The sequence below is a fragment of the Lepisma saccharinum genome, chromosome 21 (genome assembly GCF_977018435.1).
Source record: "Lepisma saccharinum chromosome 21, izLepSacc3.1, whole genome shotgun sequence".
NCBI lineage: Eukaryota > Metazoa > Arthropoda > Insecta > Zygentoma > Lepismatidae > Lepisma > Lepisma saccharinum.
Genome location: NC_139249.1, coordinates 63453667 through 63477631, shown reverse-complemented (window position 1 = coordinate 63477631; position 23965 = coordinate 63453667). Strand labels below are relative to the sequence as shown.

The following is a 23965-nucleotide window of genomic DNA, read 5'->3' as shown; positions in this document are numbered from 1 at the left end:
GCAGAATTGTGAACAATCTGATATTATATTATCGCATAGTTCACTTCCTTCAATGCACTTTCTTAAAATTAAAACCTACCCAAGTGTGTTTGGGTTATTGCTATGTCTTCACATAAAGTGTCATTATCATTTTGCCAATTTTCAGCAGCGAATAATTTTATTTAGTTATTATTCAAAATTAATAAAAAAAAATCTTTTTTTAAATTTAAAAGTATAGTTCTTTGTAATATGGAATATGTTGGCAATGTTCACTGTCCCTTTTAGGAAAAGAGAATTAAAAATATGTTGGTAAAAGAAGCATTCGTTTGTCGTCACAAGCTAATTCCTCTGTAGACTAACACACACGCCTCCATCACCACACTGTGAACACACAATAAAATATAAGGTACTGATAATTCTCTGAATGTAAGTGGCAATGGTTCTTTATTAGCATACAATGTTCAATTAACACCTTGATTTCTATACCTACTTTTAATTTATCTGCTTCCGGTTTCCATGGCGGAGTGGTCAGTGTAACACCCTACGAAGCCAAAAATTTCAGGTTTGAATCCTGGTTAACGCATGGATAAACCATTGTGGTTGTCCCATCACCCAGTCATCAGTTCATAATTCATCCTCGTGATTAACCCAAGAGGTAGAAAAGTGATGTAAAATTACCGAAATTGAAGGAAATTTTGTGTATTGGTTTTTATGTACAAGCCTCCACTTAAACAACAACATTACATTAAATACGGAGAAACTAGTATTCACTTTATCCACGAAACTGGTTTTTCTTCTATTAATTTCAGTGGCCACTACCACCATCCTCGGAACTTGCTGTACTGTTGCTTGGTGCAAGTCTTTTGTTTTTAGTTCTCCGGCTGCCAATAGGTGCGCACGTCAAATTCCATAGCCATAAAATTAAAAAAGTACAAGTCAAATACACTGCCCATACACTCGTAGACACCAAAATCAAGGGAACACATGCCATAATGCAGTTCCCGCACGAACTAAACATCGATAGCGGACAGGCACACCACACTTGGATTCCCATACTACAACAGTTAACACTGGGAAATAGCAGACGACACGGATGCAGACGTACAGTTAACAACAGCGCACCTAGCGTCAGCCGGAGAACTACAAACAAAAGATGCATGCCAAGCAACAGTACAGCAAGTTCCCAACAAGGATGGTGGCAGTAGCCACTGAAATGAATGGAACAAAGAAGAAAAACAGTTTTGCAGATAAAGTGAGTACTAGTTTCTCCGTATTTATATACTACCGCGTCTCTTTTCCCAATTATGCACATTACATTGTTTAAAATAAGAGTGTACAATGTTTAATCCCAAAAATAAAAGAAGAGGGGTACAGTCACTGGCAGTAACAATGGGATCTATATCCTGCACTGCAATGTGTTGTGTGTGTTGCCTAACTCTACAGTGGTGACAGAATTTGCCATTAAAAATTTTCTAGTTAAATCTTATCGCTGTAGATTTAAACAATACACATAATGCATTGCAGGGAAGCGAGTATTACAGGATCTAGGCATCTTATTTTTATTGCTGGTGACTGTACATTAGTATGTCCTTTTTTTTAGTTTCTGTGATGAAATAGCAATAACATCGAACAGAAGTGAAACTTTTTATTGCTGTTTCAGTTTAATGTTCTTTATATTAGGTTAGTTTTGTTCTTAGCTACTTACATCTGTTTAATGTTAACACACATGACTTGATGTTCATTCACACATCTACATGAACAAATACACACATCACACACACAATATTTAAGTGAACATACAACATGTTTACAACAATAATTTCACAAAAGCACCACCAATATTTGATAGCTCGTAACCATAACAGCTTACTTGTATAAAGAAAGACTGGATCTATCATTACAGAAATTATTACGGTACATAAATAGGATACAAAGTATTTCTGATATTATTTTATTAACAACAACATACTTCCATTTGTTCTAAAGTTTTCAATAAAAAAAACATTATTGTCTTTCTTGTGCCAATGTTCAAATTGGTTGTGCAAGTGTGGGTGTGTCATCCCTTGCAAAGCTTGTGGTTGCAATGAGGGTAGGGCTGAGATAATATCACATTGACCTTACTCCGATACCGATGCTGATGTTCTTACACATTGAACAGTTGGGAATTGAAACGATTTAATTATTTTATCACACAATCTATTTCTCCGCACAATGCTCTTGCCAAAGTAATGAAAATTGTGCATTATGCATAATTTCCAGGATATTCAAACTCTGTGAAAGTGTCGTACGGCATTTGAATGGGCCTTACAAAATTCCCCAAAAAACTATCGACTGGTATCAGTGATTAAATTTCATCCCATACTTTCTGATACCGATACCTCCGGTGGTATCGGCATATGTCGATACACTGGCATCAGTATCGGTTCAAACCTACTTAAGAGTTAAACTAGTGTCAAGACGATCTGAGGGTAGAAGTGAACTAAAAGCAAAGTAGTTCCAACTTCATTTTAATACCAACAACATCCTTTCATTTATAAAGGATGTTAAAAATTAACGTTAAAAACTGTACTTACGTATGCGAGTATGTTGTTCCTATTTTTCTTTAGAACTACAGAAAAGGCAGAACCTGCAAGTTGTATATAGTGATACACACAGGTTTTTTAGTTTTTTAACGTTTTTAACATGAGAACAGGTTAAGTGTGCAAGTTTTTAGTGAACTATGAGCTTTTTATATACATCTGAGGTGGGGGTATAATATCTTAAATGTATCCACACCAACCCTTGTTCACAATCCATTTTATTACATTTTGACGTGGTACTATGCTAAGTACCTAGTTTTTTCATACGAACCTGAAGAAGGGGATAGTTAATCTCCGAAACGTAGTTCTAAAGAAAAATAGGAACAACATACTCGCATACTTAAGTACAGTTTTTAACGTTAATTTTTAACGTCCTTTTATATTCTGAAATTGTTAGTAATATGCACCAAACATACAAAATGCTATCCTTTCATTTGTTCTAAAGTTTTTCGAAAAAAAATGTTTGAAGGTTTATTTTGTAGTGTAAGAGGAGTTTTTGTTTTCTATTTTTACGCATAAATTACATTTTTAGAACAGGCAGAAACATCGGGATGAGTGCATTACAATGAAAGATGACTTTTATTGACCAAAACAAAGAGTTTGATGACAAAAATATTATTCTTCATTGAATATGCATAATCATATTTTTATGGGATATTTACTAAGTGTTATCACAAACCAAAATTTTTGCTGGAATGAGAATTCTTTATAAAAAAAAGAAAAAACCTTTTACTAACAGAGCAAAATGTCTAGAAAATGGTATACAAAAGAGTGAATATAGTATGCGCTGCACAGACGTGAAATTTCTACTACCTGAAATTTACTTATTTGCTTGTATCAACACTTATGATTGTCAATCACACAAAAATAAATAATAACACTTTTGTCCAGCACCGAAGTGATGCATATTCCTTTTGTTGTGTCAGGAATTCCACCTCCGAGGTAATAGTATTGTACACATTCATGGTCATGTTTGTCACTATATATTAAAATGAAGTTTCATCACAAAAACGTTGCTGCAGGTACTGTAACGTGATATGTGACACGATGCTCACTTGGGTTCACGTCCTGTCATCTGTGAATATCTGCCGGAGGATTGAAATCTGACGAAATCGACGACAACCTGTAAGAGTCTATTTCTACGTAGCTCGCGTATCCCCACGGATCAATCTTTTCATAGTAGGAACCTGACGTGTAATTTGGTGGCGGACTATCCAGGGCTACCACGGATTCATAACTGGGAGGTAAGTCGTCTGTGAAAGTGTTCGGGATAGATGTGTCGGGTGGGTGGTAGATGTCGAGTGTCTGCAACTGTGGCCTCCTTGTGACTGCCTGAAACTGCAGATAGGAATTACCGGATGTAAATATTGCTGGTGGCTGCTGCCTGTGGTTTCCATAATTGTGAAGAACTCCCGAACTTGTGGCATTCTGATTGTAGTAGTTTCTTGATAATGCAGTCGGTTCATACACGGAGCCAATTGGAACCTGAAAAGAAATACTGAATTACTACTTGTTGTAAATTACAATTCTTTGTAATACACAATCATTTAGAAAATTTTGATTTGATATGCAAATTATTATTTTTACGTACATTTTAAATTCTAAAAAATGTGTTGCTCATGTCATACGCTAACATAACATCTTAAACATAATTCATGAAATTGTTAATTGACATGGACGTCCACAGGATTTTTTCCAGGGCAGGTCAAAGAAGACATACTTCCCCCCAAAGTAGTGTTGCCCCCTCAAAAAATACTTCTTCAGATTAACGTTAGTATGTAGCAACAACACCCTTCCAAAAAATTTCATAAATTACTGACAAGTGTAATGTATGTGTGTAATGTATAAATTTATAGTAACATCCATTTTCCATGGGGCACATAGTCCCCCCTTGCCCCACCCCCTTCCCGACGCCCATTATGTTGACAAAGTAGGACAGTTTTATCAAGTGAGTAAGAATAGCCCAGGCCAATAGTGGGCAGGTTAAACTTTTATAGTTTTTTCTTTTCTGGGGGTACCACATACATTGCTAATTCCAGATGTCTGTTACCAGTAAACATTTTTACATATGCATACATCAGCATGTTTTTAGAGGTAAATTAGAGATAAATGCATGTTGTTATTATGATTAAAAATAACTTGAAGAGAACATAAAAAAATATTATCGAAAATACACATTTATATCCAGGTTTAGATTTAAGGGGCTACAGTTTCATATGTCGATCTGAAAAGAGATTGTGGAGAAATGCTTTGAAAGGGACTGTGGAAAATACGAGATATTTTAAATGTAAAATATTAAGGAAGTATACTAACAATTTCGCATAACTTGGCGTAAAAGTTAAACTTAAAATTGTATGTAGGGGGCCTCACAATGTTGTTAGACCCAAGGCTTTGCATAGGGTGGGTAGCAGTGTGCCTTTCAGCAAAAATTGATATTTATAGAAGGTAAAGTATTTAATGTAACTTATTGCACTCAGTTGATCTTCCTCGGAAGAAATTTATTCCATATATGGCTACAGAACAAACATAGAGTAAAAAAGTACATGTAAAACTAATACGTAAAAAGAAGTGAACTTTAGTTTGTGATCCAATATAAGGAGGGTAGTGATCCAATATAAGGAGGATACTTATCACTGTCAAGGTCACAAGTAAACAAACGTCATCTGGTGCTACTCCAGCACATTCTAAGGGAGATTTCACACCGAAGTGACACATGTCACTTGGAAATGAACCAATTAACAGCAACGTTTCAAACCACAGTGGCATAATAGGCAGCACAAGTCCGTTTGATTGGTGAAATCCTCAAGCAATACATGTCTCGTGTCGCTTGTCACTTCGGTCTGAAAGCTCCCTACTTGTACCCAACCATTACTTTTACAACACTATAAGTCGAATTATCTCCAAAACTGTTGGGGCACTGGGATATGCTCAAAAGTACTAAATTGGTAATTTATTATCGTCTGGTAGAGCTGAAAGATTTGCTGCCACCGTTATTTATTATAGTAGGACGAACATGTGAGGGAGAGCACAATTATTACACGAGTCAAACGGAAACCTTAAGAGTCCATTAAAAATTGTAAGGCAGACAGTATACAGCTCAAATTTACATGAGGTACCAACTGTTATTTACCAAACGACCTCAAGGCTGCAACACTAATCAAGTGAACTTCAAAACGCCATTTTTGTAATTTTAAAGATGGCGCCTCCTCTACACACACACACTAGTAAATGAGTGGTGGTTTCTTGCCCTGTGTCAGACTAAAATTTAAAGAAATTTCTCGACAAATGAAAATGCAATATCTCTGTGCATGCTTACAACACCAGCAAGTTTACTAATGGAGGAGAAAGTTCGACAATGGCCTCAGTTCGCAAGCAGATTGGTGGAAATCCTTCTTAGTGGCACATAAGTGACTGCATGTGGACCCCAAAGACTTATTGTTCTTGAGATATACAGGCACTAACTCCCCAAATAACCACCACCGTTGGACCAACGTCAGTTTTTACATGGGAAAGGTTGGCTTTACGTTGGTCTCACGTTGGACCAATGGTGGTTGCCAACGTTTGCCCAACATGGAAACGTGAGTCAAAATCAGTTTTATAAACAACTTTTTAATGCTAAGACAACTTTCAGGAGAATGCTGAAAATTCTAGAGTGTAAAATAAATGACATTTGGTTTGAGTTGGTGTTTTAAGTCCACTTTATGCACAGTAAGGCTAATCGGGTCTGGACCTACGGTTTAAAGTGGTATCCGAACTACTGTGCCATGTGCCTCCACCGAAAATAAGTGACATGTAACAGTGTTTCTTTTCGAATATTTCAGTCACAACACATACTGGAAATATAATATATTTTTAATGAAAGTAGAAGCTATTTTTAACTTGCAGTCACTCACCAGTCCTTTGTCAGCCACCATGGATGAAAGCTGTGTTGAGAATTGCTTATTGTTTGTCTCTTTTGCTGTAGTAGAACAAGAACATTCTTACAGGTATTATTGTGAAGGTGGTTAAGCAATGTTATGTGCAGACTAAATTCCATGAAAGGTGTAAATCTAATTAACTCTAGAAAGTTTTTATGCTACCAGTTGAAGGTGGTACCGTGACTGAGAAAGTGCTGTGTATTTTTTTTATTTTCATATATAACTTGAACTATTGTTTAAATTTGGCCTCACAATAAATTATGCATATACCAGAAAACAAACCTATTCATTCTTTAGTTTTCGCTACATTGGCCCAACGTAGTAAAACCATACATTGGGCCAATGTAAAAAACACACGTTGGCGCAACGTTGGAACAATGGCCAAAATTACCGTTGGCCAACGGTATGCTTTTGCTGGGCCACCATTGGCCAACCATTTTCAGTACGGTTGGCCAACTAATTTTGGTTACCTACTTGGGTCAGACTTGAAAATATATGTGGATTAGAAATGGGTCTGTGATAAAGTGCAGCAAACCTACACACACAAATCTACTACATAAGAAGCCAAAACAAATGGAGGTTTTCAGTTGACTCTCTCTCCCTTGTAAAATATAGAAGACAAACACAGGGAGAAACCTCGTACATCACAACATGTATAGGGACAAGGCTGGTGCATTACCTGCCCAACCTTACCATATTCGCTTCGTCTTTCCTCTAGCTCATTCATCGTTCCTCGCCCCCCACAACCGTTTATCCCCTGAAATATTACACCTCCGTCAGCAGAATCGTTACAGCCTTAAGCAGAGGTCCGGGCGACGTTCGCAGGAGTGGGATCGGTTGCTTACGTCTACATTTTGGCTTAAATCTGCTTGAAACGACCTCTGTGCCAGGTTGGAAAAAGATATTCCTAAAGCATTTCTTCCAGGGTTCCTTACTACACTACAGACATTTTTTTTACCACCTGAACAACTGGTACAGTGGAGCTTCATTTTCCTGTCTTCTCCATTTATTGAACTTAATCTAGTTGCACAGAGAATTTTGCTTTTCGCCTAAATCGTTTTCACCAAGGATGGTTGATGAGTGTGTTGCTGAAATCTGGCACAGGCGACATCGACATATTCCACCGATAATAAAATCACTATGGCTTTCAAAGTACAATATGATATTCAACTGTATACACTTGTACAAGGTTTTCATGTAATGGAGCATTGCACGAAGAGTGGTCCTACTCAATTCTAAATAACAAGCTGAATTAATCTGAAAATTATTAATGTTTTTAGCAGTGCCGTGCGTGCCATTTAGACTAGGGTACGCAACATGGGCCAACCGAAATGGATTATGGGGGCCAGACCCCCCCCCCCCTCCCGGGCCATCATCATATTCAGAAAATAACTTCTTTCTACAATTTTATAATGGGAAATTTCTCATCCTTGTATCAATATCCAAATGTAACGAGGTAAAATATATTCTGATAGTAGCTATGTAGAGTCCAACAATTCAACTTCGATTATTTTCTTCATGCAGTGCGATGAACATTGAACGGGAAGGAAATGACATAATCATTTTCCGTCATTTCAAATTTCATGTAATAAATTTGATAAATTTCAGCATCCTGTACCAGTGGCGAAGGAACGTTTTTCATTTGGGGGGTACAAAATTCAGCCTCCTATATATATGTATATATATATATATATATATATATATATACATACACACACACACGTGCATATATATACTACGCATATACTACTTCAAAGGTATACTACTGTAGGTATAATGTGAAGGCATCGGAAATATTCCATTTTAGAACAGCACACGAATTTCCTGTTTTTTAAATTTAAAATTGGCATAAATAATTTTTATTTCTTTATTTTCCTTAGAATTTATGGTCATTTTAAAAACAGATTTTAACCAGATAACAATTCCGAAAAATATAAAGCTCTGGACCTTGTTCATGGGCTCATTTTGAATTAAACGAAACGGAAAATGTGAAAATTGCGAACAAAGATACATCTATTGGTTTTTAATGCAGGGTGATATTAAAGGGGGTGAGGAGGATTCCCCCCTCTCCAACCATCCCAACCAGGAATAATCGTCTCTCACTAACTGGATATAGAAACCATATTATTGAATATATCATACTTATAGAGTCCACATCAGTTCAGTTCATTTTAATTTTAAAGTCCCATAGCTAAGCATAAAAATACCTTTAAACAATTTATGGCAGATGTGTACCACATCCAATGCCTTTTAGAAGCCATGTATTCGGTATTTCCTCAGACATCTGTAGGGTGTTGTATTTTTTAAAAAAATATTGAGTTGAGATGGTTCCCGATCAACTCGTAAGAGGTGTAATTAAGTTTGGAATATTTGTAAAACATTTGACAAAACATTTATTTGTAACATAATTATTTGTACCTAACGACGTTCTTCAAGCACTGAAAGTACTATCATTACATATACAAAACCGAAATCCTTCAGATCTCAGAGCAAGCAAGGAAAGCCAAACGCTTGGAAATTGTTTTATTTCTCTTTTCAATCTTCGGTGGATAATGTGAAGAGCCCGCCAAGGTTTCTTTTCGTATTTAGTAGTATTAAATGCATGTACATGCATGTTTTAAGGTGACTTGTGAATTCCTCGTTTACGTGAAAAGGTGAACTTTAATGTAAGCAAAAGCATGTGCGCATGACAGTTATAGATTTTCGCATCTACAAAGAAAAACCAAAACCCACCTCGCCAGCTTCCGTGACGGAGGGGTTAGCATAGCGTTCTATGACGCCAGAGGTCCCCCGGTTCGAATCCTGGCCTGGGCATGGGTGTTATTTGTGAGTGTCCCTTCATCAATTTCATCATACCATCACTCATCCTCATCTTCGCGATTAGCCAGAAGTGGCAGAAATGCGAAGTAAAATTAACCAAATCACTCAATCAAACATTCCCATCTTGCTCAAAGACCTTGTGAATTCAATCCAAAATCTACCAATATCTACGATACCAGCCGAATGTGAAATGTCATAAACCTAATCTTAACTGATTACAAAAATAATTTATAAGTTATAAACATACTTTTACTTTCCTTATCAGTGCATTGCTTTCATGCAGAAACATTTGCAAAAAATTGAATGAAGTCTAGTTTAGATTAGATGTATATTCACTTCATGGGCTAATAGGGAAAGTAATATGTAAGTCTACTTCCAAAAAATAACTTACCTAATCTAACTAGAAAAGAATACATTTTAATCTTGTTCGTCACACACAGCAAGGAATCAAGAAAGAGATATTGTCACCCTGATTTTGCATATGTAGTAGCAATTTTCTCATTGTACAGAAAATGTAACCGAGTTTAAAATGTACTAATACCGAAATAAATTAAAGGATGTAGAATTTTACACACATGTGCATATGTCCATGTAAACTTTTAGAAACTGTGCATTAGCTCTATCTTTTAGTGCAAGGATTTAATGTGAGAATGTCAAAGTTACAAGACCGAAGCGTGCTTGTAACAATCGAGAAGAGAACGAGAGCACACCCTGAGAGACTTGCGAAGACGAGACCGGGAACGAGACAGACCACAGGGGGGGATAGGGGCATTGCCCATCCCCCAACCTTGGACGGAAACCAATTCTAGGGGGTGCAAACAGTGAAGTAAAGAAAAGCAAGGCTATAGCAGCGTCTAAGAGTAGTAGGACAAAATGATACTCAAGATGGAATTAGTTTTCATATATTTCTTGCATTTTTCTTCCAGACGGCCAAGAGCACCTGCGTTAGGGGGGGAGGCACAGAGGGGCAATTGCCCCCTTTCGATTTCCAATCCTGTGTAAATAATAATACGTTTCGCTTCGCTCGCAACGCCTGCTTTCTTTACAATCTTATCAAATTCAGAGCTGTGGGTAGGAGGCGGCAGGAGTCGTATTTGGACACCAAACGATGTAAATGAAAAAGGTTGTAAAAGAGAGAATGCCATGGCGCCCTGTGAAATTATTTGCACCCTATTAAATCAATATTGTTTTCAGTTTGCAAAAATTGGATCTAAAAGTGTTCTTGGTCGCGTCGCGTCTCGTCGCTCGCAATATCTTTGTTAACTGAAATGCATTGTATATTGCTAACGAGAAAAGTAAGACCAAATATGTACTTCAGACTGTTGCTGATAAATGTATGAACAATTGTTTTGAGGAAAAGGAGCATGCATATTTCAGAGACAATTTTCATCATTTTTGCTGTTGGTTTGTTATGATATGGATGGATTGATTATGTAATGTATTTAAATAATATATATACGTATTAAAGAAACATTGAATACGTGCAGAATTTAGTGTTAACATGTTGCACAAGTATTTTCTTATTTAACGTCGCTCCATGTTGCATATGTTCTACATGAAAGTTACACATGTCATATGTACAAAAAGAATCATATTTGTAATTTTTGTCGTTAAAAAATACAGTTTGTGTGCTTGTTGTTCATTATTAGCTAATGTGAAAATGAACGTGTTGAAAAAAATACCACGATAAAATGCCAATAATGATAATTATGACACTATTATTATTATTGGCACGTTTATCCTCCTGGTATCTGCCCCCCCCCCCAAACAAAAATTCGTGGTTGCGCCTCTGAGACAGTCTCCTAGACTCTCGGTCTCGTTGGAGACCTTGGTAGTAGTATGGTCTTGAAATATTTACGTAAACGAAACTAACTTCACAATGCGAACACTTCGGGTATACAAAGTGTATATCTACTGGATTATTTGTAGATAAATCATGTCTTTTGCCAACAATAATTGCAAAGTAAGTGGGTATTCCGAGCCTGTGCTACGTGGTTGCATACATATTCAGGATAAAATGCCGTTTTTCGAGCATTCCTTAGCGTCGAAACGAAACGTCAAACATAAAGAAGTTACTGAGAAATATTATTTACCTTAATTCCTCCATACGCTGCGGTGACCCGTTGTATATGTTCCTTATTCCATATATCTCGATACGAGAACGAGATGATGGCGTAGTGGTAACGTCGTCGCTTTGTAACCACTGGGTCCCGGGTTCAATACCTGGTGGAGGCACTTTAAACTGTAAGTCCAGTCCCGATTAGCGTATCTGGGCAAAATGTAAACTTCGGAAAAAAAAAATAGAATGAAACTGAATGTTTGGAAATCGAGACGAAACAGAGGAGTCACGCATTTACAAAATCGGAAATAGACCGAGACGGTGCCATGTTTCGTTTCGTCCAGATACCATCCCTGCTCTACGAATTTTTAAAGTAACTGTAATTGCTTTAGTATTTCATCAAAGTAACTGTAACTGAGTTAGTGTTTCATCAATGTAACTGAGTTACTTTTTCATCAAAGTAACCATACCAGAGTTACTTTTTCATCAAAGTAACGATGACGGAGTTACTTTTAATGAAAGTAACTGTAATTGAGTTACTTTTTCATCAAAGTAACCATGACGGAATTCAGAGGCGTCTCCTGAATGCATGCGGTGCATGCTGCGCATGCGTCAATTGTGGGGAAAACGACAGCTTGCTCTGTGACGACATTAATGAGCATATCTACATTCTAATTTCTTCATATAGGAGAAGTATTTATTTTACACGAGAGCGCTCAACTAAGCTTATATTACATTTCTTGGATCTGAAGTGACGCATGCGTCAATTGTGGGAAAATAATTATTACTTTCTTTCACTTCAGATCCAAGAAATGTAATATAATCTTAGTTGAGCGCTCTAGTGTAAAATAAATACTTCTCATATATGAAGAAATTAGAATGTAGAAATGATCATTAATGTCGTCGCAGAGCAAGCTGTCGTTTTTCCCACAATTGACGCATGCGCAGCATTCACCGCATGCGTTCAGGAGACGCCTCTGCCGGAGTTACTTTTCATCAAAGTAACTGTAATTGAGTTACTTTTTCATCAAAGCAACTGTATTGCAGTTACTTCTAAAAATACCTTGAAGACTGTTCAGAATTCACCCAATCCATGTAAAAATCTCTTCATCATTTGGCGTCACCACAGCTTCAAGGTGTAATGAAAAAAGAACGTCGTACAAAACGGGGATAATATTTAAAATTGAAGAGACGTTAGTCTGAAGTAAATGAAAATTGGTCAAACTCAAAACTTTCCAGATTGGATAAAAACTCTCAACCGAATATCGGCTTCCTTTCATCTCTGCAAGGCATTTAGCACACGCGTTGTACAACCCTCGTGTGCGTCCATGTAGAAAACCCAGGGGAGTTGCAATGCACCCCTGCAAGGGTTGACGCTCACTATTCACGCTCAATAGCTCCGAGTTTTCTCCCTCCCCACGGTACGCTCTCGTGCAACGGGGTAATTTGCATAATGGATGGAATGGCTGGGCCTCTGACGATTCTCGCTCCTCCGTTTCCCTCCCCTGTTAAAGTACCGCAACTCGGAGTGCATCTCTCCCCTAATTGGAGCGGAAGTTACGTCATAATTCTGCAGCGGGAAATATATATCCCTACACGTTTTGTCGCCATCAACAGCACCATTACATAAAGAATACTTACCACCATAGAAATATAATGCAATTAATTTGCGTGAGTGCGCAGGGAAAAATTAAAACAGGACCGTTAATTTTCAGGCAACTTGCCAGTCTATAACATACAGGATGCCTCCAAAGCCATAATGCAGAAACCTTCTGTATATTGCATGAAGAATCGCTTAAATTTTCTCTCGATATTAGTCTTTGGACAAAAGTGTAGGGTTGTTAAGGTTCCTGGACCGTCTTTAAATTGATCCGAAAAACAAGGTTCCTGGACCGTATTTATATTGATCCGGAAAATTGTTCCTGGACCGAATTAAAATACTTTTAACATACAAAGTTTCTTTACGGTCTAGGGTCTTTACGCTTGCTGATTTTCTTTCCTTCCTGGACCGGAAAATTGAATTTATTTAAAATTCTTGGACCTTTAACAACCCTGCAAAATTGTCATTGTGGAATTTTGTTTCCACAGCTTCGATTAAAGAACAAGTTCTTTCAATTTTGGTGTGAATGTACGTCATATGAATATTTGTGTCACTTGTTCCAACTTCTTCACTGTTTTCAACACAGAGATAACCACTTTCCACATTCTTAAGGAATGTCCATTGGAGTGGGGGGATTGTAGAAAGAGAAAGAGATATCACTCACGTAGAATATATTCTAAGAAGGAAGGTCTGTTTCACATAAAGGGCGTGTCAGAGAGAAATAAATTTTGTTGTATAATTTCAAGTGTTTATGAACCGGAAAATTATAAAAATTATAATGTGGTAGCCTATAATTGTGCGTTATCAATGAAGGTGAAAATGGCATTTTAAACTTACCCCTTCAGTTTTGTCTGAGAGGATTACATAAACATGCAAGAATGATGGCTAGGGGTTTCCTGATTCGTTAGTTTGCCACTTGAGTGTTGTAATTCACTGTTGTATCAATAATAATGGTGAGATCTGTCGTATCTGTTATTTCAAGAAAATGGGTTCTCATTTAAATCTTAAACGAATAGCACTTACCAAAATATATTACTTTTTCAAAATGTCCAGAAATGCTGAATAATCGTAAATAAGCGAATTCTAAGCGGAAATATTTTTACTTTCATTTTTAAATTATCAAGAACTGAGATAAATGAAATCACGTGGAAACAATTGGATTGTTTTCCATTCATATGCGCAATTGCTATCTCTCGCCTTCTTCAATTTCGTTCATACTATCAGCATCGTTGAATTCTTCCATGAAAACACTGAGATATTGCAGTACGTCCCTTTTCAGCTTAATCCGATATCATAGCAAAGGAAGAAACTATCGGATGCTGCTTACAGAAGGGGAAGTTATAAGGTCACTGAGGAACAAACTACAGAAACAAGAGACACTGAAAATGGCAAACTGTCAGCAATAGGAAGGAATTCTCCTCCTAGAAGCTTATTTTCCCGCTTCTGGGAAATCCACCCCTCTTCCAAGGTGTGTACATCGCTTTGGAATTCAGGTCTACCAAACGAAAGATGAAACATACGATAAACCTTGAAAATTCCTGGCACCTGGCTGGAGCCTACCGACTGACCACCGACAGGAGACACATTTACTACAACTACTTTCTCTTTTCCTCTTCATCTATTGTTTGCAAGAATTAATGTATCAAAGATGGGCTTTTATGTCACACCAGAAACTAAATTCCAGCTCACTTTGAGTCCTAAATCGCCAATAATTTATAACACTTACATAGCAATTTAAGTGTAACAAAGTAACTGTAGAAGTAACTGTTAAAACGTTACTTCTATCGTAAAAAAGTAACTCAGTTACAGTTACTCACTTTTAAAAGTAACTAGTTACACTTACATTTTCTCAAAAAAGTAACTGTTACTTGTAACTTAGTTACTTGTAACTAGTTACTTCCAAACACTGGGAAGTGTTGTGTATTCTTCCTTCTGTTTGCTACCTGAATGATTGAACGTTGACAATAATCAAGGATAGAGAATAAGAAAGAGGACGTTAATGTAGGTTTTGAGAAAGTAACTATTAACAATGTTAAAATTTTGTTCGAGAATGTCCTTACGCTATAGGTGTGTTTCATGTCACGTCAGGATGCGCACAGCCGCCATGTTTGCGGCCAATTTTATTTGTCGTTTGAAAGGAAATATTCACCACGTAGCGTTCGTTAAATCTGCACCAACTGCACGTATGTTTTAAATCACGAATGTCTGTTGTTAGTATCTTCCGCCCGCCCGCTTGAATTCCGTATACTTACAAAAACCGGCCTCAATCATGGCTGCTCAAAGCCACAATGCAACAGTTTGTGACGTAGGGGAAACACACCTATAGGCTGGACAATGCAGGATCTGTAATTATCTACACATTACAAAAGAAGCAGAAGTGAGGAAGTGAATGTTTCGTGAGGGAACACTTCCTCTTGTATCAAACAGCAACGGAGATTACTTGTTGCAACGCACAACAGTTGCCAAATAAGGATTGGTTCCACAACTGCATAGTATATACGTGGATGCACGAGAACAATGGATCATTCATTACCCCTTCCCAACATTAATATTAACGCCTTCACTTTCTATCTGTATTTGGATCTACAATAATGCAGTTCCTGATAAGTCAGCAGTAAATATGGCATGGGTTGCTGACCAAACCAGAAGCAAAGGTGGAGCCATCTTGTAGTTCTCAGAGATTGTCCTTTCTAACCTCAACGAAAGTTTTCCAACTTCTACACCCCTTGAAGTTTCTACTGAGCTACTGGTTCTGCTGACAGCCTGATGATTTCTAATCAATTTATTTTTGTCGGTGGTTGGGATCAAACCTATTGATCAACGGAAGACAATAGAAGATGTGCTCTCTTGAAACAGTGTTAACATATATATAATTAGAAGAAACGCTAGATAATGGATGATGTCAAATTAACATTGTATAATAAAGAACCTCTGTCACCAATATTCAGAGATATAGGCAATACCCGGGTTACAGCGCCTTGAATAACGTAGTGTGGAAAAGACCCAAGAAACTGGTTCCCCGAGACGATGACAAGTAGATGGCAGTGCGATCGACATAGGTGCTAATTTTGTTATGAAAGTAATGCGGCTTAGTTAGTTTTTGGAATATATTGTGTAGATTTGTTTCTCTAGAAAGGCGGTAAGTGAATTGATGGAAACAGTTATATTTGTGGAGTGATTTGCAGTCACGAAATGGCATTAATTTGGAAAGAAAAGTAAAATAAAATTAATAAATAAATAGCATGTGTAACACAATAAGAAACATCGCAATGTGATTCCGGACGTCAGGTCTTGGACTGTGTATTAGAGTTTATTTTTCTATGTTATTAGAATATAAATAGTATAATGAGAGATATTTCATACCGAGGCGACAAACCACAAATGTCGCTTGAAAGCGAGCAGTCTGTAATCAATGCAGTCTTTCGAACCGTAGGGACAACAGCTCTGACTGCACCGTTTCCTCAAGGAGATTTTACACCAAAGCGACACGCGACAAACGATACGAGGTTTTCACACCAAAGCGACACGGGTCATTCGGTCCAAGGCAACGTTCATACCGAAGTGACACATGTTGCTTGGAAAGGAGCCAATCAAGAGCAACATTTCACATCGTAGCGGCATGACGGGAAGCACAGGCCAGCGTTCGGTTGGTGAAATCCTCAAGCGATAAGTGTCGCGTGCCGCTTGTCGCTTTGGTGCGCAATCTCACTAAAGCAAGACACTGATTGCATCACGTATGCGCGAACAACAAACCACGGCAACATGTTGCGAGCTATTGAGGGAATGGCCCAGTTTGAGCGTCGCAGAAGCGACAAAGCGACACGTGTGGCTTATCGTGTCGCCTAGATCTGTTGTTGTAATGTGCCGTTTATCGTGTCGCCTATCTGTTGTTCGCAAGCAACGCTTGCTAATAGACTGAAGGCACCATGTCGCTTGTCACTTAGTTGGGAACTCCCCCTGTAGCGCGTCGCTTCGGTCTCAGCACCCTTCCTTTAAGGAGCTTTCCGACCGAAGTAACAAGTAGCACGCGAATACGCCATATGAACGTGTCTTTTGCTGTTTGGACCTTCATGTGCAATGAATGCTATTTTACAGTATGGAAGTGTGTGTCACTAGTGTGACAGTGTGAACATCCCGTGTCGCTTGTCCCATTGGTTTGAAAGTTTCCTTACACTCATTTCGATGGCACTAAGAAAGTTTTGTGGGGTTCCCCTTGTCGTTTCATGCAATCATCATTATCATCATCGCCGCGATTATTTTAAAGCGGAAGAAAAGAGACAGTAAATATCAAAAATACAAATGCTTCAGTGTGTATATCTTTAAAAGAAATGATGATGATGATAATAATAATGAACCTAATTCATACACAAAAATTTAGTTGCCAAGAACCTTCAACGTGTATTTTTTCTCCCGTATTATTAACGAAAGTATGACGATAACAGGACGTCGTCGACTGTCTAGAATGTTCGTTAATATCTTCGCGACCACTGTACCAAATATCATAGCAATTATCACATTCATAGAAATGCTTCATGTAAAAGAATCAGACGTTGCAGCGAAAACTCCATTTACTTCCATTATAAGCAGTCGAACACCAAACACCGGGGTAAACACCAGCGCCTCTAGCGGATCATTTTCGAGTGGAACCAGCCAGTGAGCGCAGAAGCATGCCGTTTTCCACACTACGTTATTCTAGGCGCTGTACCCGGGTTGAGGTATTAGGATGTACTTACTTTACCCCTCTACAGTTTTGACTTAAAATGAAACGTTAGTATGTACAAGCAAGATGATGCTAACGAAATGCTCACAAGAAGCCAAATCTCATTCACAAGGCGGATCTAGATTTTTTATGGGAGGAGCCCCGAATATGCCGTAAGTATATGATACGATGTAACACAAATATAATAAATATAATATAATAATGTTCCTAGATATCAAAACAACCTCATGCGTGTGTAAAATATTCACATCAAGACAATTGCAAGGTTTCGTTTTAGGTCCAATTCGTGGTCAGATAAACTAATTGGGAATGGACGTCAAAGTAAAATTATCCGAACCATTTTAGAATTATATACCTCCACTATGAAACGAATCCAGGACCATTTGATAATAATGTGATAAAAGTAGTAATTTATTTGTGTGTCTAATAGGAGAGGTTCTTGTTATCTGAATTTACATTGATTACAGAAGGCATCTCCTCAGACGAAACTGCCACAAACATGGAAAATATTTACCTAGAAGGTTTTGTCATCAAGTCCAGGATTCTATTTGCGATGTCGTTAATGTCCAGTAAATGTAATGCAGATTAGCGTATTTGTGCTCAACTTTGTTTTATTCCTTCATTGTCTGAAAACAGTTCTCTCGAACATTTCTTGTTTGTTGTAATATAATGCTATGCTATCAATACTTTTTACAATACTTAGCCACCGGTGCTCCTCCCGCCAAATCCACCGTCTCATTCTATGATATTGCTGCTTATGTTACTGTGAATCTCATGATATTAATAGTATTTCATACCAGACCTTTTTTCTACATGGGTTGAAGTATTGACCAAGAAGTCATAATAAAGGGAATATACAACAAGAACATGACTGAATACTTAATTAGGTAAATATTTTACCAGACACTTCGTACAAAAGATATTTTCATCGTTTATGTTTGTGTATATATACACACAGTGGTGAGGTGATAGATCTAATTTTAATGTGTGTTTGGCATAGATATCAGTATTGGAAATTTCACTACAAGTGAAGGAATGTTCCAAAGCGTTCCTGATGGGAGCATCCATTTCTTGATTCCGACTCACTGTAGAGCCAGTCTCGACTAACCTCTGTGTGAACTAAATTGTAACAAGATACTTCTACATGTTTGGTGTGAGATTCGTAACATCTTGATCCAAAAACAGCATCTGAAGTAACTCAAGAGCAGCTTATGATTCGTTGGCAAACATAAGATCCTGCATCTTTTTTTAATTTAGGAAAACGTTGCTCGCATTCTTTTTAGTCTGGAAAGCCTCGAAAAGCGGAGGCCTAGGGATAGAGCATCAACAGTTCTTAGCTTGTGGGCGGAGGAATTCCACTGCTCTTTGGAATGCAGAGAGCTTGCAACCACCAGCCTCGCCTCCTGCATTAATAACCAAAACTTCCTCTTTATCGGCGACGCAGAGAAGTTATTTCGCCATCCCTCTTTTGCCTGTAGCCAGTGCAAGCTATCTCTCTCGGGAGAAGGGCCACGGGTTGACCCCGACGAGATGCACTGTTGGAGCCTAATTCCTCGTTAGATCATCCATTTGTTGTATCAAAGAGAAACTACAGGAATGTTTTATTTTCATTTATTTAGTCTGACTCTTTTGATAAGGTTTACAACCCTCAACTCTCGCTATAGCTCAGAAAAATAAATACAAATGGTGCAAAATGCCTGCATCAGATACATTTTTCAAATAAAAACGTCTGAATCATATTCTTCCGATTTTAAATAACAATCAGGTTCTCACTATGGCAAACACTATCTCTGTTTTATCCGCGGTATATTAGCAGAAGGTAAACCACAGTATCTGTTCCAAAAAATGCATTCTCGTAGGGATATTGAATAGTTTCCTAGTTCCTGGGTGTGTGGTTTCGCGTATGTCAGTTTCACTCTGGTACAAATTAAACATATATATAGATTAACTTATACTTTAATAACATGAAGCACGTAAATAACACTAAATATAATGAAGGGTTCCACACAAATGTACAGGAATATGACGAGGCGTACAACACACGTACGTCGTCTCACGACTCGACTCGGACTCACACTGCGCATGCGCACACTGCATGGCAACAAGCTTAATAAGAATGACAATTCGTCTGAACATCACGGCCCCTCTTGGAAGATCAGCTTCCAAAATTAGTATACACAATAATTATTACCTTTTACAATATAACATATTACACTTGAATACATAGATTACAATAAACACAAATTTCCTTTCTGGTTACATATTTACACTTTCTCAATTGGTAGAGGTGCAAGCTTCATAATAGGCCTCTTTAGTTCACCGTCTTTAGTTTTAGCAGTTGCAACTCTTACCAAACCATCTTGTCCTTTGTGAGTTTCGATAACTCTACCTAATTTCCACTTCAATGTGGGTACGTTATCTTCCTTTATTAACACTAAATCATTGACTTGAAGGTTAGGCAATCTCTTCTGCCATTTCGGTCTACTTTGAAGTCCAGATATGTACTCCAAATGCCATCTTCTCCAAAAATGCTGCACGATTTGTTGACACCTTTGCCAACGCGTCAGACGGTTAATTTTGCTCTTGGTGAAATCATCTTCCGGAATGTTAGGTAGGTTGTCGCCAATCAGGAAATGCCCTGGCGTAAGTGCTGTCAGGTCATTGGGGTCACTTGACATGGCTGTGACTGGACGAGAGTTCAAACAACCTTCTATCTACACTAATACTGTGTTAAGCTCTTCAAAATTCAACACAGCATTGCCCACAACACGTTTCAAATGATATTTTATGCATTTTATGTTACTTTCCCAAATTCCGCCAAACCAAGGTGAGGAAGGGGGATTAAAATGCCACTTGATTCCTTCATTTGTCAGAAAGTTATGCACAGTTTCTCTATGGTTCGGTTTTCTCAAAAAATACAACATTTTATGCAATAGTTTGTCAGCTCCTACATACTGAGTACCACAATCAGATACAGGTTAGCAGGATTTCCTCTACGAAATATGAAACGTCTCAAACATGCAATAAACGTATTAGTAGTTGCTGAAGATACAACTTCAATGTGAACACACTTAGTAGAAAGACATATAAACAAAACAATGTAACCCTTGATTATTTTATGAGATTTCAAAAATCCAGACTTGATGGAAATGGGACCTGCAAAGTCAGTGCCTGTGTTTACAAAAGGTCTTGCTTCGTTTACTCTAGGAGGCGGTAAACTTCCCATCAATTGTTTAGCTGTAATAGCCTTGACACGTCTACAAATAACACATTTGTTCACTATGCTACGAACCATATCTCGAAGCCCAACTATCCAATATGTTTGTGTCACAATAGCTTGTAACAGTTGCGGATTTGTATGGAGATTTTTCACATGTTCATGTCTCAATAATAGTTCAGTAAACGGATGATTTTTGGGTAACACTATAGGATGTTTCTTATCTGAAGACACATCAGCATTATGTAAACGCCCACCTACTCATAACACACAATTATTGTCAATGAATGGACTCAACGAAAGAAGTTTACTGGATGAGGGGAGCTCCTGTTCTGTTTGTAAACAGTTAACCTCGCTCTCATATGCTTCACGTTGGGTGACCTTGACCCAAAACTCAGTCGCAGCTGATAACTCTTCAGGTTGTCAACGTCTGCTCGTTTCGCTGCATGGAAGGCGCTCTACAGTTGCTTATGAATCTAAACATCCAAGCAGTAACACATATCAATCTCAAGAATGATGAGAATCTCTGCAATAACTCCTTAGTGTCAAAGGTTGTAGTCAACAGCACACGAATCCTTGTTTTTCTTTCCTCCTTTTTTATTTCTTCACTTTCCACTGTATATGATTCATGCATAGGCAACTCAGGCAAATAAAGAAATGATGGACCATTCCACCATAAATGAGCTTCCCACAACTGTGTAGGGAAAGCACCACGAGAACCAATGTCTGCAGGGTTTTCTTTCGAACGCACATGAAACCACTGTTGACGATTCGTCAGTTCATGAATGAGTGAAACTCGGTTCGAAACAAATGTACTCCATCTTGATGGATCTGATTTAATCCAACATAAGGTGATCTGTGAATCAGACCAAAGGAAAATATCGTCTATATGCAATGACAATGATGACTGCACAACACTAATCAATTTCGCTAACAACACAGCAGCACATAACTCTAAACGTGGCAAAGTTACAGGTTTTAAGGGTGCAAGCTTTGTTTTCGAAACTAACAATCTGACTGTAACAGCGTTGTCATCATATACTGTTCGTAGATACACAATAGCACATGTACCTTTCTCACTGGCATCACAAAAACCAATCAGTTGACACAAAGTTGGTTCTCTACATTTTAAGCATCGCGGTAACTGTATGCTCTGTAATACATGTAATTCAGCACAATGTCTTTCCCATATTTCTCTTTTGTCACTAGGAATAGGTTCATCCCAATTTAACTGTCCCTTCCACAGTGATTGAATCAATATTTTAGCTAACATAGTGACTGGGGCTAGTAATCCGAGTGGATCAAATATGCGAGCTACCTCAGACAACAACAACCTTTTGGTTAATACAGGGTGTTCACTAGGTGGGTTAATGATGAAACTCAAATGATCAGTATCCGGGTGCCACACAAGGCCAAGAGTTCTTATGAATTCGCTGTTATGGATGGAAGATATTGTAGGTTTCTCTCGCAAATGCTCAGGAATACTGTTCAACACGTCAGTATGATTTGACGTCCACTTATGCAACTCAAATCCACCCTTTCTCAACAATTGTGTCAATTGTTGCTGCATCTCTATTGCTTCTGGAACACTGTCAGCTCCACTGCTCAAATCGTCCATATAAAACTGTTTCTTTAAGACTTCTGCTGCAATCGGGTAATTTTCACCTTCATCGTCTGCTAACTGACGTAACACTCTCATAGCAAGAAAAGCAGCTGGTGCCGTGCCATACGTGAGCGTATTTAAACGATAAACAATCACAGGTTGATTGGGGGATTCTCTCCACAAAATTAATTGGTAGTCTCTGTCCTGAAAATTCACCTTTATCTGGCGATATATCATCACATCACTCGTCAATGCAATAAGATGGCCACGAAAACGTAACAAAATGGATAGTAACTCTGGCTGTTGTTTACCTCCATTCATTAACACGTCATTCAAGGACACGCCTGTGCTAGTTTTACTCGATCCATTAAAAACTACTCTCAGTTTCGTACTTGTGCTTGTCTCCTTTGTTATAGAATGATGCGGAATGAAATAAGAACTAGCGGGGGTTCTGGGTGGTTCACAGTCCGCCACTGGTGTCATATGATTCAACGCAATGTACTCTTGCATGAATAACTTGTATTGTTCTAGTCTCTGGCTATCAACTCGAAGCCTACGTTCTTGACTAAGCAAACATTTCATCGCCTTATCCTTTGAATAACCTAACTCGTCGCGGTTGACCTTAAATGGTAAGCGTACGACGTACCGACCATCATCCTCGTGATAATGTGTTCGTACGAAATGTTCCTCGCACAATTGCTCTTCTTGACTCGGCACTCGTAAGTTAGGAATCTCCTCCGATTCAAAAAACTTATTCAGAGTTTCGTTCAGATCATTTTCTTGTACAACAATGTGATAAGAAGACAGAGATTGTTGAGGTCTTTGTTGAGGAGTTTTGCCACAAACAACCCATCCCAAGCGGGTTTGAATAGCCACGGGTTCCTTCATTCTCCCCTCTCTTCTTCCACTCATTAGTAACAATGGGAAAAGATCAGCCCTGATAAGCAACTGAATAGTGTCAGGTTTGTGATATGAAGGATCGGCAAGTTCAAGGTTTCGTAAATGTTTAAAACTCAGAGTGTTTGGTACACACGCTTGTGGCACTGTGTTGGATATTTTCTTCACAATTAAGGGCGAACAATGATAGGATCTGTCCCCGTTTTTAGAGAGTATGTTCAAATCAACAGTAGAGTGTGAATTGCCGGCATTTACACCCGAAATTCCAGTAACCGACACGAACACTTTTTTACGTTTCAAGCCTAATAATTGGGCTGCGTTCTCGCTCAAAAATGACTTTTCACTAGCACTATCCAAAAGTGCTCGCAGGGAGTGAAGCTGATTTTGTTTATCCTTTACTCTCACAACAGCAGTCGGTAACAAGACACGCGTTGCGTCACACTGCGTATCAGCTGTTATGTGCGACACCACTTGCGGCGTTGCCAAGTTTCCACTTACCTTAGCTCTTTGCGAAGTTTCACGATGGATAGACGTGTGGTGAGACTTACCACAAGACCTACACGAGCCTGCTTTA

General features: G+C 38.2%; 1 protein-coding gene across 2 annotated transcripts in view; it reads right to left on the bottom strand.

Moving 5' to 3' along the window:
• Window positions 1-236: 236 nt before the first annotated feature.
• LOC146004350 (uncharacterized) overlaps window positions 237-23965 on the bottom strand; it is a 124593-nt gene continuing 100864 nt past the window's right edge. For both annotated transcript variants that reach the window (XM_083143138.1, XM_083143139.1), the window contains exon 3: window positions 237-4043. In XM_083143138.1, coding sequence (XP_082999264.1) covers window positions 3630-4043 — 414 coding nt within the window. In that variant the 3' untranslated portion in view covers window positions 237-3629. The remainder of the gene's footprint in view (window positions 4044-23965) is intronic.